This window comes from Papilio xuthus, unplaced genomic scaffold, assembly GCF_000836235.2.
Source record: "Papilio xuthus unplaced genomic scaffold, Pxut_1.1 DF827756.1, whole genome shotgun sequence".
NCBI lineage: Eukaryota > Metazoa > Arthropoda > Insecta > Lepidoptera > Papilionidae > Papilio > Papilio xuthus.
Genome location: NW_013530893.1, coordinates 5,563,568 through 5,579,340, shown reverse-complemented (window position 1 = coordinate 5,579,340; position 15,773 = coordinate 5,563,568). Strand labels below are relative to the sequence as shown.

The 15,773-nt window shown below is 32.7% G+C and overlaps 1 protein-coding gene across 1 annotated transcript; it reads left to right on the top strand.

Moving 5' to 3' along the window:
- Nucleotides 1–3,697: 3,697 nt before the first annotated feature.
- On the top strand, nt 3,698–11,199 carry LOC106116470 (bone morphogenetic protein 1-like). Its single transcript, XM_013310336.1, has 12 exons — nt 3,698–4,184; nt 4,786–4,871; nt 5,244–5,421; nt 6,183–6,328; nt 6,465–6,562; nt 6,646–6,815; nt 7,279–7,391; nt 7,688–7,825; nt 8,053–8,220; nt 8,467–8,761; nt 9,151–9,303; nt 10,273–11,199. The coding sequence occupies exons 1-12, from the start codon at nt 3,710–3,712 to the stop codon at nt 10,359–10,361; spliced, it is 2,109 nt and encodes a 702-aa protein (XP_013165790.1). The 5' UTR covers nt 3,698–3,709; the 3' UTR covers nt 10,362–11,199.
- The last annotated feature ends 4,574 nt before the right edge of the window (nt 11,200–15,773 follow it).

Genomic DNA, 15,773 nt, shown 5'->3' with positions numbered 1-15,773 from the left:
TTCAACCTATATGTAACAATGAATTGCTAATGACTACTCTGAACATAGTAAAAGTCTTTTTCAATATAAGCGTAACATAAATAACATAAAGAGACAAACTCTTTGTCCCTTCTTTTCACAGGTCAGCAAATGAACTTGTCATTTCCGTTTATTCTCTAATGTTATTTACAATGAAACAGTAGCTATTATGTATGAAAATAGTTAAGTTAGTAGAACTAAGCGATAGCATTTTATTCCACTATCGTTTTTTTTTTCAGCTCATAATAATCCAAATGGAATGCCATTTAAAAGTAAAATTATATGTCAACAAGATCTCTCTGATTTTAAACACACTTTTAGGCGGTGTGCTAAAGTCGTTTTAATAAGTCGATAGTGCGATTTTGGTTTAATATTTCATAAATCGGTATTTCTACTCCCTAAATTGAGTTTCAAGCCGTTAAAACTTAATAGTTGACTCACCAATTTTTTGCGGGTCATTGATAACAAAATCCAGCTTCAACATACCCCGACTGCGACTAGCGTGTCCTCAGCGAGGAGTTGCCTTAACAGCGACTTTTACAATGAATTCCTCCATGACTTGGTCCAATAATTATGCTATAAATAAAGCTATTTCAGAAAGAAAACACTAGCCTTTATTTATTCTATTTTACGGCAACTGTAATCATCATTATCAAAGAAAAACACGTTTCCGCTCTTATTTTTACCGAATTAGAGCAATAAAATCAATTTCAGATGTATTTTAAATACAGAGTCATCTATCGCCGGAAGCGGAAACTACTTATCTGTTTCACAATTATTGAATCGAAATTCGTTTAGTGCACAGTACATCACGAGATTTGAACTTACATATACTCGTAGTTAATAGTATCTCTGGAAACTTCACCAATCCAGCATTAGCCACGAATTCGTTAATAAAGCCAATTATGATGACTTTAGTAACTGGCAATATAATATTAGAAATTGCGTTATACATATTGTAAATATTCATAACAAAACGTGACTAATAGTCAATCACATTTTATATCATTTTGTACTACGTATTTTGTAGTAAGGTGCTTATAACAGGGTTAAAAGAATTACTTCTCAAAAAGACAAAGGAATAGTCACTTACTTGAAACCAATATCGTACAATGTAAATAATATAGTCGCCATTGATTTGACTTAAATTTACTTTACTTTTTTACAAAATCTAAAATGTATTCAGGTAGCTTAGATTTAAATTGATTAACTGAACTTACATTTATAAAGATGACAGTAACAACTTATGAAGCTGTACTCCTTCGTTTGTTATACATATATCTCTTTCCACTCACTTTCGGCACAACAATTAGACTTGCTCGCCGAGTGCTGCGTTTATTAATCTGTAACTTTACAAACGACATGTTATTGATGATTTGTTTTGTTGATGGTTTTTCTAATTATAAAACATGTACTGTAGGCATATAGTTGATTAATAGTCATTATTTTGATTTTATTGTAGATAATGTATTTCCTCTCACCTTAATTTAGATACCTCTCACCTTAATTTAGTGAACAGTTTGCTTCACACAAATTTTAGCTTCAAACTTCTTACCACTCGTAATATCAATTTATCGATCAGGGTTTCAATCTTCTTAATTTATGTACTTGACAACTTTTCAGGCTGTAAATGAACTTATCGATTTAACGATTAGATGATCTAACCAATTTAATGGTCAGCCGTGCTGCTTTCACGTCTGTAAGACATGACTGATCTAACCAATTTAATGGTCCGCTATGCAGCTTTCATGTTTGCAAGACATGAATCATCTAACCAATTTAATGGTCAGCCGTAGTGCTTTTATGTCTTTAGACATGTTTTCATACTTGTAAGACATGAATCATCCAACCAATTTAATGGTCAGCCGTGGTGCTTTTATACCTGTAACACTTCAATGATCTAACCAATTTAATGGTCAGCCGTGGTTCTTTTATATTTGCAAGACATCAATGATTTAACCAATTTAATGGTCAGCTATACTCTGTAGACTGCGAAAGTTCTTCTTCTTCGTCGTTACAGTTTTGTCAGATTGGTCATGGTCATCAAGTATCAATGACCTACTTAGTACATTGGTGGTCCAAGGTATCTTCAGCATTCTTCTCCAGCACCACATCTCGAGCGCGTCTATCTTCTTTTTCTCCCTCTCGTAGGATCCACGTTTTCGACGCATAAATGAATATGGAGAGTACAAGCGATCGTACAAACCGAGTTCTTTTTTCTTTGCATTCTTTGCAATTTCTCCATCGCTGACCTAGTGATTGCCATTCGTCGCTTTATCTCGTCTATACAACCGCCGGTGTTCGTGCGAAAGTTGAAAGCGAAAGTGCGAAAGTACTTACACTTTATTGGAGGTGACTGTACCTATGTTATTGAAGTTATGTATACACATAAGGTTGACCGAGATTAACATCGCCGAATGCTATTATCCATCTACACACTATTTGTCAACCATAGGTCGAAGACAGTCTTAAAAATGAATTTGATTATTGTTTTTGGTCGAAATCATGACAATATATGTATATGTCGTGGATATACTACCCTCGTAGTAAAGTAATGTTTATTTTATCATTGTAATAGTTCGATATTTTCTTTTCTTATTCATTATTCATTTCCTGCTTCATCAATAGACCGGAATTAATTTGTCGCTTGCACATGTATTTCGATGTGACATCGTAGTGCACTTTGTAGTGAACAACTTAGACGGACGAGCACAGCAATGAATCTGTTTCTCTGATAGTCAAATATTGTGATCTTATTTCGATATTCAATTGGTTAAGTTTACATTCCGAACCGTTTTTAAAATATTCACGGCTAGGAACAACTTAAGGCCGCGTTTTACAAATAACTATCATATGTAAACAGAGAAGACTGTTGCTATTTTTGGCAATCCATTACCTACTATTTAATTTTTTTTTTTGTAAGGTAAGGCAAAATAATTTAAACAATACTTTCGTCCATCAATTACTGAAATGTTATTTTTTTACACATTGGTCTTCTCCTTCCTTTTTTTTTCAAATACAATTTATTTCCGTACTCACGGTTTTATCCTCGTCGCCAATGTAGCATTCGTTGTGCTATACTTGGCTCGTTCACGTACCGACACGTGTTGCCGGCTCAAAGGTCTGACATCGACTGACGCCGCACTCTCTCCGGCATGTACTTATGGCGTGTACGCTCGAGACAAACAACACTACGTTTATGCATACACTACACGTATGAAATTCGTTTTTGTTTACAAAAAAAAAAGAAGTATTTTACAAAATTTTTACGTACATTTTGATATTGTATTCACAGTTGTATTTTAAAGCGAGAATAGTTAACCTTGAATTTGAAATAGCTTAAGAATCCGTTGCGACACACAGATATCGCTAATTAAGCTTAATTTGATTCGCTAACCTTGGGTTTCTGAGTCCAAAATCTCCGTTTTAAAAATATCGTCATCTCTTTTATAATATTTGACAACACACAGAAAACAATTTTAAACGGAGATTTTGGACTCCGAAACCTGCGGCAAATCTACAGATACCTCATTTAGTTCCACTAATAATAAGAAAGTAGAAGTAAAGAGAAATATGTAGTCGAAATGTATTTTCAAGAGGAAGAAGCGAGTCCACTAGTAACTAAAAGAAGAAGAAGCGAGACGGAAGTATAACAATGATTTTTTTTGTTTCAGTTTGCTCAGTCTTCGGAATGATAACGGTACATACAGGTCATGACAACAATTCAAAACAAAAGAATATCGTAAATAATACATTAATTAAAGAAGTAAATATGAGAAATCTAACAATGGAGACTTTGAGGACCAAAACATTAGTAAATAGATATGTAAGCTTTGATGAAAATATCGAAGAACTGAGAAATAATTTTACATACAAATACGACGATATATACACTGCCGATGATGACCTTATATATAGTAAAATAAATATAAATAAATCATTACATAATATAATTGATAGACGAAGAATTGTACGAAGAAATGAAGGTAGTAGAATTTTAAGAGAGATATTAAGACCAAGGAGACGATTTAAGAGAGAAGAAGATTCAGAAAGATGTGAAACATTCTATTACCAAAAAGGTAGGACGCAAATAAGTCATCCGTATTCAAAAAACGACACAAACAAATTATATTACGGTGACATAGATTGCACAACGACAATTGAAGGTAAGTAAAAATATTAAAAATCTATTTTAAAAAAAAACAATAGAACGTAGACCATGATACGAATAGAATTACACCTTCCTTGTCAAAATCGAATTAGTCCTTAAAGTTAACGGTGGTCACGATGGAATACATACAAACTTATAAATATCTCCCTAAAGCTAGTCAGGTAAAAATCATGTAAAAGGCTACCCTTCATCTATTAACTACAAATAAAACAACTAGCTATCGCCCACGACTCCATACGCGCGGGATTAGAAAATAGATAGCCGATTCTCAGACCTATATGCATGTAGAATTTTATAAAAATCGGTTAAGCCGTTTCGAAGGAGTATGGTAAATAATGACACGAGAAATTTATATATAAAGTACTAGCGGACCCGACAGACGTTGTCCTGTCTACACGTCTTTAATTTGAATAAATTAATATGAAGTTAATATTTGATGTAAATTGTGAATCTAAACCATCCCCAGATCGCCTTGAACACACACAAAAAATTTCATCAAAATCGGTCCAGTCGTTTGAGAGAAGTTCAGTGGCATACACACTCACAGAAGAATTAAATACGAGTATATAAAGATTTAAATATTATCATTGTTTCAGGTCCTGAAGGAAGTGTGATAAAATTAACATTTGTTGATATTTTTCACATAGAAGACCATCCAGAATGTGCTTATGATTTCTTAGAAGTGAGTTATTTACACATTTCTTAACACTTATAACAACTTAGCCCTCTCTGACAGTCACATTCAGAGATGTGGCTCGCTGAGGAAGTCCCTTAGTAAAGAATCAGTGTCAGAATTCTACTTTCTGGGACGCCTTGCGACAATAGTTCAATAGACGGTGGTTTTGGTGGAGGAAGGGATGCATAAAATGAGGAAATGTTCTCATTTTGGGAGTTACTTCCTCTGCCTATTAAGAGTAGGCAATGCATCTGCAAATGCAGATTTCTATAGTCACCGATTGCTTTGCTTTCTTGGCAAATTTAGGTGGCCAAATATTGTTTGCCACCTTATATTTGATGTATAGTTATCCAATGTGTATTAAAATTTTTTTTTTAGATACGCGATGGTGAGAAAGGATATTCGAACAGTCTCGGCAAGTTTTGCGGCGAGAATTTTCCACCTCAAATTACCACAACGGGACCCTTCGCTTGGCTAAAGTTTCACTCCGACGGGACTATAGAATATGAAGGTTTTCATATAACTGTAGAGATAATACAATCACCTAGCAACAGTCGTGAGTATAATATTCATGACTCCTAAACTACTTTCTATTCATTCTCCTTAGAAAAAAAGGGACAATATTATGTACTAATGGAACATGGCAAAGAGTCAAAAGTTTGACATGTTTTAAAGTTGCAACAACGGCGCAATTTCATTACTTAATAACTCGGTTCTTATTCCTCATTCTGCATTCGGTGACCAAAAATTCTATATAAAGTCTTTGATAAAATAGAGACAATATGTTTTAAACGGGCAATTTGGCCACAGAAACCCTCTGTTAGAGAAACATCTTAACAGTGGTAGAGCCTGCTTTAACATCGAATTGGCCCGGCTCGCCCGGTGAAATACCACGACCACACAGAAGACAGGCGTGAAGTGGTAGCAATTCTGCGTTTCGTATGATGAGTGTGCATCCCGGAGGCCTAATTTAGTCCTCTTTCCTCTCCACCCTTTTTCTTATAAGGAAAGGGTGGGAAACGGAAGTGGACTTTCCGGATGAAAGGATGCATGGAAAGGGAAAATATTTTTTCTTTCTGTGAATCCTCTCTTCCGTTGATTAAAGGTAGGCAAACACATATACAAGTGCGTATTGGGCAACGGTCACTTCGTTATGTCAGCGACTTCAGGTGGCCGCTCGCTCGTTTGCGACCTTATGATACAAAAATAAACACATTAATTAGATGATGTCTGTTCAGACTCTCCATAAATAAGTACTATAACTTATAGAGTGGATATGAATGTAGGTATGTTTTAAACAACTCTTTTACCTTTTAGATAAAATACCAGATAGCTGTTTCAAAAACTTGACTGGTCCAGAAGGCTATGTTAATACGACAAGTATTGATGAGAATTGCAAACGAGGCAGCGAGGGCCATCCGTTAGATGTATTATGGAGGATTGAAACCGACGAAAATACTAAGGTTACATTTAATTTAATATACTTTCATTTCATCTTATTTCATTTACATTTATTTATTTAATGTAACATTCTTTTATTTACTTTCATTTTTTTCAATTAGTTACCAACTAATATTTTCATATACATGTTTATTTCAGATATATCTTAATTTTACGGGATACAATCTAAATAAACCAAATGAATGCGAACAAAATGCGGTGCAAGTTTTCGGATATAAAACCGAAGAGAAATACAGGTTAGAATTACATTTAAATTTTTATGTAAATTTTAGAAATGAAAGTTACATTTATTCTTATTTGCATTTAACAATGTTTTTAGATTGGCGTATTATTGTGGTTCAATAGCTAACCCAGTAACAACTAAAGACTCAGAGGGCAATGAAAGAGGAAATATAATGCACGTACGTTTGTACGCAACTAGTTCGGGAAAGAACTCAGATTTTAGCGCAAGGTACACAGCGTTTAGAAGCTTAGATCCGAATAGAGATGGTAAATACATTTACTTACATTTATTCTTATTTGTTAATAATGAAATAAGCAATTCTGTAATATCAAGTGAGAACAAAGACAAAAATAATTGCAAAATGATCTTATATTTGACTATAGAGACGTGTTTTGGATTAGTAATGGTACCAATATTATAAAAGCGAATGTTTAGATGGATGGATGGATGTTTGTTACAATGTAACCTCAAAACAGCTCAACGGATGTTGATGAAATATGGCACAGATGCAGTACATAGTCTGGAACAACACATAGGCTACTTATTGTCTTTTAATTCCACGCGAACAGAGTTGCATAGAAATAAAACAAATGTTATAGAACGATTAGTGTTATGATAAATTCTTCAGCTGTTTTTTCATGCATTCAAATGATTAAGGATATGTATCAAGTAGATAAACACCAAAAACTGTTGTAACCTATATTTGTCTTTTATCTCTTTCACACATAGAGAAATGCAGCGCGACGGAATTCCATTGCGGCGACAATACGTGTATAAACGCGGGACTCGAGTGCGACGATTACGCTCACTGCAGATTGAAAGCGGACGAGGAAAACTGTAAGGTAAAAGAATAACTACACATACAATTTCATCATCTTTGTTTCACCTTTATAAACAAGTGAAACTTGAGATGTATTTTTTAATTGATAACGCAACAACAGTTACGACTTTATGGCATTTTTCTGCAAAAGTTTCAAACCCCTGCCATTTATTAATAGCAATTTTTGTTTTGTGAATGTAAGATGTTGTTAAAAAACAACAGGCGTTTGTTTAATAAAAATGCGAATGATTTGAAGAAACTCAAATGTAGAATTTGTTCAAGTTGCAAAATATTATCGTTCTTTAATATTTTTTCCAGCACACAACTGAATCAATGATAAGCAAGTTACATATTATAGTAATTCTAGTTATATTTTCATTGATACTGTCAGGAATGAGTTTTGTATTCATTTTCAAATGTATTAGAAAATTATATCAAGACCATAAAATTATTAAGGTAAGCTAAATCTATTATAATAGTTTGTTTTTAAGAAATTGTATTAGAATCATAGACAAATTTTTTTTCTGCGTTTTTTAACGTAATACGGATTGTTAATTATGTTACTTTGTGTTTTGAAAAATAAAACTAGTACTAATTTTGATCTTACATTAAACAAGATATTTTATAGTATTCTAAAATACACTAAGAAATATTTGTAGCTTTATTCTTATATTTCTCCCTAGGAACATATCAGACAATCTTGCGAGGATAGGTTGGACAGTTTGGTCAGCAGTCGACTGACACTCGACGCTAAACGGCTGCAAAGAGACAGTGAACCACGAGCGAGTCTTGAAAGAGAGAATCATACGAATGAAATGTATAAAAAACAAAGGAAATATTCACAACGCAAGGTAAACAAAACTGGCATTTAAGAAAAAAACTTAAGAAAAGTTAAAGAAAAAATAAAAGAAGTTCATATTTTAAATAAGGAAGGAACAGAATTGGAAGTAGTGTCAATATTTGGTTAAGAATTTGCAGTTATAAATACTGCTTTCGATCGTTATACACATAATAAGCTCATCACGGACAGCCTTCGCAGTATTGATTTGTGCTAGGCTAAATGAATTTTAATATTAAACAATATTTTATCTTTCCAGCAAAGCAGCATTGAATCAGATTTCGTACAAGAAACACATTTAGATATGGACGAAGAGATTTGGCGGAAAGATATAAGCAGTGTTCCAATTCAAACTGAAGATGTTCATATAGAACGGAATGGAAGATCAAGGAGGAGTGATTTGAGTAGAAAAGAAGAATCAATTAGAAGCAGAACAAGAGAGAGCGAAGAAAGAAAAGAGATTAGAGACGTATCTGTCGGCGCGCCTGATACAAAAGAATCAGGATGTCAGACGAGAGAGAGTTTATTCCAAGACGCTCCTCCTAGCTCTGATGGTACGTTAACCTTACTAACATAAATGTGAATGTTTGGATGGATGGATGTCTAAGAACGTATCTTGAAGATGACTGAACGGATTGTGATGAATTTAGCATATATGTAGAACATAGCCTGAAAGAACACATAGGCTACTAAGCTTTTTTAAACACAGCGCTGACGCAGACGAAGGCGACAGTTTGTCTTTTATAAATTCAAACATTTGGATGAATGAATGAATGTTGGGTACCACACTCCAGAACAACTGAATGATTTTGGATGCAATTTGGTGGTAAAGATAGATCGCCTTTTCAACTAAAGATCATTCTTTGTTTTGACTTTTTAAGTAGAATTTTGAATGTTGGTGTATGTGGTTTAATAACTTTGTATCCTTTTTATATTATTATAGGTTCTGGTACAACGAATAGCAGAGGTTTCTCGACCTTTGGTTACTCAGGAGCTACAATCGTCAGGCCGTCCTCACCGCCGACACAAACGAATACCTCACAGATAACTATAGAACTTCTAAAACAAAAGCCACCGAAACAGGATCCTAAACAACGTAAGTTTTAAACAACTAATTTATCGGTTAAAGTTCATATCATTTTTTCATCAATTTATTACTTTCTAAAAACTAGTAAACGTACCAATTAAAGACCTGTTTTATTTTTATCTTACTAATATTATAAATACGAATGTTTAGATGGATGCATGAATGGATAGATGGATGTTTGTTTATAGTTATCTTCGGGACGGCTGAACGGATTTTGATGAAGTTTGGCACACGTGTAGAAAATAGTCTGGAAGAACACATAGGCTGGCTACTCATTAATTTTTTTTAATTCTGCACGGATGACATTTAACAAGAATAGTACATATGTAAGCTTCGTAAACATTAACATTTTAAACTTAATGATTTTCATTTTCAAATATGTTATTTATGTTCATTTTGTCTGATCTGTGCACTTTTGAGGTTACCTTTGGAGTACTTGGTTTTTGTTTATTAGTTTTTATGATTTCTTAAATAAAGTGACATATTTCAAGTTTGTTCCGATTTGTAAAATTCTGTATTTTTTAGTGCGTTTCCAATTTTATTAAAAATCTGAAACTGAAGTTGACGTAAATGAGATATTGAACGTGTTACCCATCAATATCTATATTTAATTTAACGTTTTAGTCATGAAATTTCACCTACGAAATAATTGTATTAAAAATTCAGGTTATTTATTCTTTTATAGGGAGAATAAGAAAGATAACATTATGTATGTATTAGTGTTCGATATTGGAACCCTTATTTATTAACTTTTTGTTATTGTAAACTTATATAAAAACGACTAAAAACCTCACGTGTGTGGGTTAGCGACGTGCCTTGCTTTAAAATAATACCAGTCCCACTCACCCTGGAAGACCCCTGATGGGTTTGAAATTAATTGGTGCTGACACCGAACTACGTGAGGTTTTAGCCGTTTCTATAGAAGTTTATGATAAAATCTCACGAAAATTTGTATAATTTTTGTTATTGTATTCGCAGTAAAAAAGATCTCCGACCGTCGTCCAATAAGTGCGGAGACAACACGATCAGCTCCTGATGTTATAATAGTCTCCAAACCGATTCGCTGAGGCTGACATTTGGGGCCCCCACCGTGGGCCCCAACTCCGCCAGATTGCTGGCCACATCCTAAAGAGCCGAGGACATGTCCTGAAGGTTCATATCAACCATATGGGTGCAAAGATTACTGTAGTAATTTTGATAAATACGAAGGTTACTATAGTCATCATTTTCTCGAAGGACCAAGATATGAATATTGTTTGAAAAGTGATTTTAAATGTAAATCAAAAACATTACCAAGAAATTTAGGTTCGTCTGTCGAGTCAAAGACTAAAGTGCATCCTCATCGAAGTGTTTATTTCTGTGGTATAGATGAAGAGCCAAGTAAGAGATCGAATAAAACAATATTAGTTAAAGCAGATATTGAGCTACCTAGATAACAAATAAAATCAACCCCCAAATCTATGTGATAAGATAGATAATAAATTTGTTTTTTTTTCTAATACAAATGTAGAAAGGTAATTAAATATAGGGTGATTTTTAATTACTAGAAAAATTACAGGTAATACATAGTTAACAGTTATATTCTTAAATGAACGATCATTACTTTTTCTTTTTGTTTTACAATGATAAAGTTATTAATATATATTTTTTAAATCCTGTAATAATGTGGATTCAATTTTAGAAACAAAATACTGCGAGTCAATTCATTAATGGAATGGGTCAGACCGCAGCGAGGTGAAGTGAGTCCGCGGAGTTTAAATGTCATCGCGGCTTTTTATAAATATATATAAGGGCAGTAACTTTGTGTGCGCACACTCGTATAATGATTGCAATTGACCACTGATTAGTTTTTTTTAGCGTAAATTTTCGATGTTGATTTTTTTTTATAATTCCGGTAATTAAAAAATCATCCTGTATTTTCATTTTGAAATGATGAATTTTTAATAAGAAATTTATACGAGTAGCAAATGTAAATTCGATACTTTTAAAATATAGACATTTTGTAATAAAATTAGTGATTTTTACTACGTGATTTTTTATAAAGTTTTAAGTGTAAATTTTTAATGAAAAGTTTTCAATTATATTTCTTCTAGTTTATTTCGTGATTGAAAATATGTATATCAAGTCATATAAGATATCTTTGTTATGTTTGTAAGCTTAAAAAAGCTTAAGAGATTTAATGAGAGCTAAATATAAATTTGCAACCTACAATTTTTTTTTTATTTTAATTTTCAATAATGTTCATCTTTATACAGCAGCTTGTTTATTTTTAATATGGATAAAAAAAATATTGAAACTTTGTTTTTTTATGTATAATAAAAAGTTCAGTTTATATAAGATTATTTATTAAATTATGTCAATTGAATTATATAATATTATTAATTCTTAAGACGATTAAATTTGCAGTGTAATGACATTTGTGTGTTTTTTATGGTGCGAGTGAAGCTTTTTTAAAATTATTATATTAAAATTTTAATAAGCATATTAATAATTGTTTTATTAATATGCGTACTTTTTTTTAATTATTAAATTTTTGTTGAAAAATTACTGGCATTTTTTCAAACAAAGTCTACGCTAATTGGTATAATTAATAATGCATTTAGTTTTTATTTTTAATTAAATGAAAAATTGTTTTATTTTTTTATTGTGTCTCGGATTAATTGAATTTTAATATTTTATTTGCTTGGTTTCTTATTATGTATGCTCTTGAAGTTTGTTTTAATTTTAATGTAAAAAAATAAATTTTATTGTAAATACAACGCAAATAAGAAACTATGTTAATGTATTGTTACATTTGTAATTAATAAAAGAAGTAATTTTATAAAGAAAATTGTTTTATTCATTTGAACTTCGGCAAGAGGTGAATTAAATAAATCAAGTCCATTTATACTGCGTAGCTAAATGCTACGCGGTGAACGATGTAGCAAGACGTAGCAGCTCTAGATACTACGGTGTAGCACTTGATCAAGGGCGACCTTTTTACTTTATAATATTTTACGTATCTTTATAATACAAAAAATATTAATTAACTAATTAATTAAATAAACTATTAATAATCAATAGATAAATAAAATAAGATTTAATAATTCTTTTGCGTCAAGTATTAAAAATTTGAAATATCCTTTGAAAGTGTCCAAGTGTCCTCTGAAAAACGATATTATTTAAACCTAAACCATCTCTTTTCATTTGTACGAAGCAGCTGTTTGGCACGACGCCAAGCGATCACATCGCTAACCTATGGAAATTAGAACAATCGCTATCTATGACAAAGCAATATTCTAAAAAGGAAGAAGTACATTTTGGCAGGAAAATACTAGTAAATCAAAATATTAAACAGTCTTGAGTATCCGTTTGAGCATTAAAAAGATATTTTAAAATCAAAATATCATATTAACTAACTAGGGTGACGCAGCGACCCGAAGTGCCCTTGGCCTTCGACAACAAAAGTGTCCACTTTTCCCGATCCCGCACCTTTACAACCCAGTACCGGACATGTAGCTCCAGAAGATCTATACGTTTCAGCCATCCAGCGATACCTTGGATGGCCTACTGGGCGACTACTGGGTCCCATGTATACGTTAATTAATGCTAAAAACCTTTTAGTATTGTATTATATTATTTCAATTGTTTAATTAGTCATACTGCTACCGTAAGGAAAAAATAGTGTAGAGTAAGGGGTGTTCTATAAATCGCGAGATGTTTTTAGCAATTTTTTGGCCCCGACCTGGTGATACTTGGTAAGGTTTAATTTATCTATATCATATGTTTTTTTTTGTACAAAGTAATTTTTAAAACTAACACTAATTTACTAATTAAAATTACTTCGCCGTATAGAAAATAAAAACACGTGATATCTTATATTCTTCCTTCGCGTGATTTTTCGTGATTTCTGAACCATTCATTTCGAACCTCTCGTGTTTAATGAACCGTACTTAATTAGTACGAGAAATCAACATTAATGGAGCAATGAAATAACTATTAAACATCTCTGAGTGGTACAAATGCTAAAGCGTAGCATTGAAAAAAAATCATTTCTGAACAAAAAATGTTAAATGTAAAAATATCCCGTATAATACTCTAACTTGATTAATAAAACAAAATGGTTCGGTTCTTTCGCGAAATGGATCTACGTTTTACCGTAATAATAACCTGATTTATAAAGCCCTTTAAAAGCTCAGCTTATTCTATGAAAGAGAATATTATATTTACATCAAAGACTAACAAATTAAATAATGATTTAATCCATTAAAATTATACTTATACGCCATTATAAAGACATATGCAAGTCCCTCTTGTTGTCTTTGAAAGAAGCGAGATAGCAATATATTTAGATATTACAGCATTGCTAACTAAGTTAACAAAACTATATTAAAACCTCACTTTGTGCGGAAATAAAAAAATAGCATGTAGGCTAAGTGTTCTTCCAGACTATGTTCTACATCTGTGCAAAATTTCATTGAAATTCGTTAATTCGTTTTAGAAATACTCAGTAAAAAACATCCATCCATTCCATCTTTCGCAATTATAATAGTATATAGCTGTTGCCTGCGATTCCGTCCGCGCGTAATTAAAAAAAATCCTTACTTGTTACCTATGTGTTCTTCCAGACTATGTTCTACATCTATGACAAATATCATCGAGATCTATGCAGCCGTTTTAAAGATAACTTGTAGCAAACATCCATCCGTCCATAATTTATAATTTTAGTAAGGGGATTTTTTTAATTCCCCTCAGAGGAAGTTGTAGCAAATTCTAGTAGTAATATAAAGCTGCTGATATAGCTTTGTAGCTTAAAAATCGAAATATTACTGATAAATAACGATACAATCGAAATATAACGATAAAACTCAGAATTATTAACTCAATTAATTCAATACAACAATGGGTTCTCTCTGTTGGGGCTGCCGCGCTTCTGCAGCGCGTCTGGGATGTTTGCTGATGCTGGAGTTGAGGGCTTCGCCGCATTGATCAGAAAGAGAGCAGCATCCCTGATGCGGCGGGTGCGGGACAGCACCAACAACTACCTGCAACACATTGTTGATAGAGTGGGATTGGACTGTCCAGTGCTGGCCATGTGGACACGTCTACATGTGCCCTAAATAATTTTGTTTTATTTTTGTGCTAGTGTTTTAATTTGTATTTTTGTTTTGTATGGACCATGTGTCTGAATTGAAGATTTATTATTATTACTATTATTATTATTATAAAAATACAATTCGTAAATAGAACTCAGAGTAACTTATTACAAAGGAAGTATTATTATACAGCTCACATCTATGTAATGTACTCGCAGTAAATCCGAGATATCTCATAAAAGCCGACTCTTTGCTCAATAAATAGACTCGCTAACTTTTATAGCACATAATAAATTGGAAACAAAAATAATCTGTAAGTTTCTGTAGGTCAGATTATATGTAGTTCAAATAATGGAAATGTAGATAAATGATGAGATGAAATGAAGGTACAGGTGGCGCAGTGGTTAAGCTGCGGATTTGTAATCCACAGTTCCGGGTTCGATGTGTTCTTCGAATTTTCGAATTTCACATGTATGTACATTTATCCGACATCAGTGAAGGTAAATTTTATATAAAAAATTCTTGTGTCACAATTTTCCTTCCCATACTCCTCCGAAACGGCTTGACCGATTCTCATGAAATTTTGTGAGCATATTGAGTAGGTCTGAGAAACGGCCAACATCTATTTTTCATCCCCCTAAACGTTAAGGGTAGTCCACCCCTAAATTTTTATTTTTTAGACAAACACGCGGACGGAGTCGCGGGTGACAGCTAGTATCGTATAACAATTAAAGTACTTCCTGAGCGTCGGTGGCCCAGGTTTTAAGTATTTGACTTGAAATCTGCAGGTCCTGGGTTCGAATCCCGCCTCGCCAATGTCTTTTTCGATTTTCGATTTTCGATTTACATATTTACATTTATCCGACATCGGTGAAGGAGAACATCGTGATGTAGCCTGCATATCTACAGAGAAATTCAAAGATATGTGTGAAGTCAACCTGCACTTGGCCAGCGTGGTCGACTATAGCCATTCTATCGGCTAGGCTTCTAGCCCTGACTATGACTATGAACTGACAATGTGATAAATTAAATGATTGCTTTAAGCGATATTCTGCTGACGAAAGCAATAACTTAAGAACATCAAATTGAATTTAAATTAGACTAGGATTGCAGAAATGTTAACGTGAAATTAGTGATTAGTAAACTTTAGATTGTTCTCCTCTACATTTATTTATTGGGCATTCGCTTATTAAATTTAATATTAAATCGAAATTTAATAAGTCACCATCGAACATAAACAAATATATCAAAAATGGAAACAATCTCGTTGGTTTACCAAAAGCTAATTTCAAGTTTAATTTTCTGCAATTCAATTTAAAAAGAATTCAAACTGCGATAACTTCAGACAAATAGCATATTATCAAAGATTAATATGCAATTAAAAAGAAAAATGTTATACTCTTT

Excerpts from the sequence above, each read along its gene's own strand:
- LOC106116470 (XM_013310336.1), top strand. The coding sequence starts at position 3,710 with ATGATAACGGTACATACAGGTCATGACAACAATTCAAAACAAAAGAAT. Across the intron at positions 6,563-6,645 it reads AAAACCGAAGAGAAATACAG|ATTGGCGTATTATTGTGGTT; the intron begins GTTAGAATTACA and ends CAATGTTTTTAG. Across the intron at positions 6,816-7,278 it reads CTTAGATCCGAATAGAGATG|AGAAATGCAGCGCGACGGAA; the intron begins GTAAATACATTT and ends TTTCACACATAG.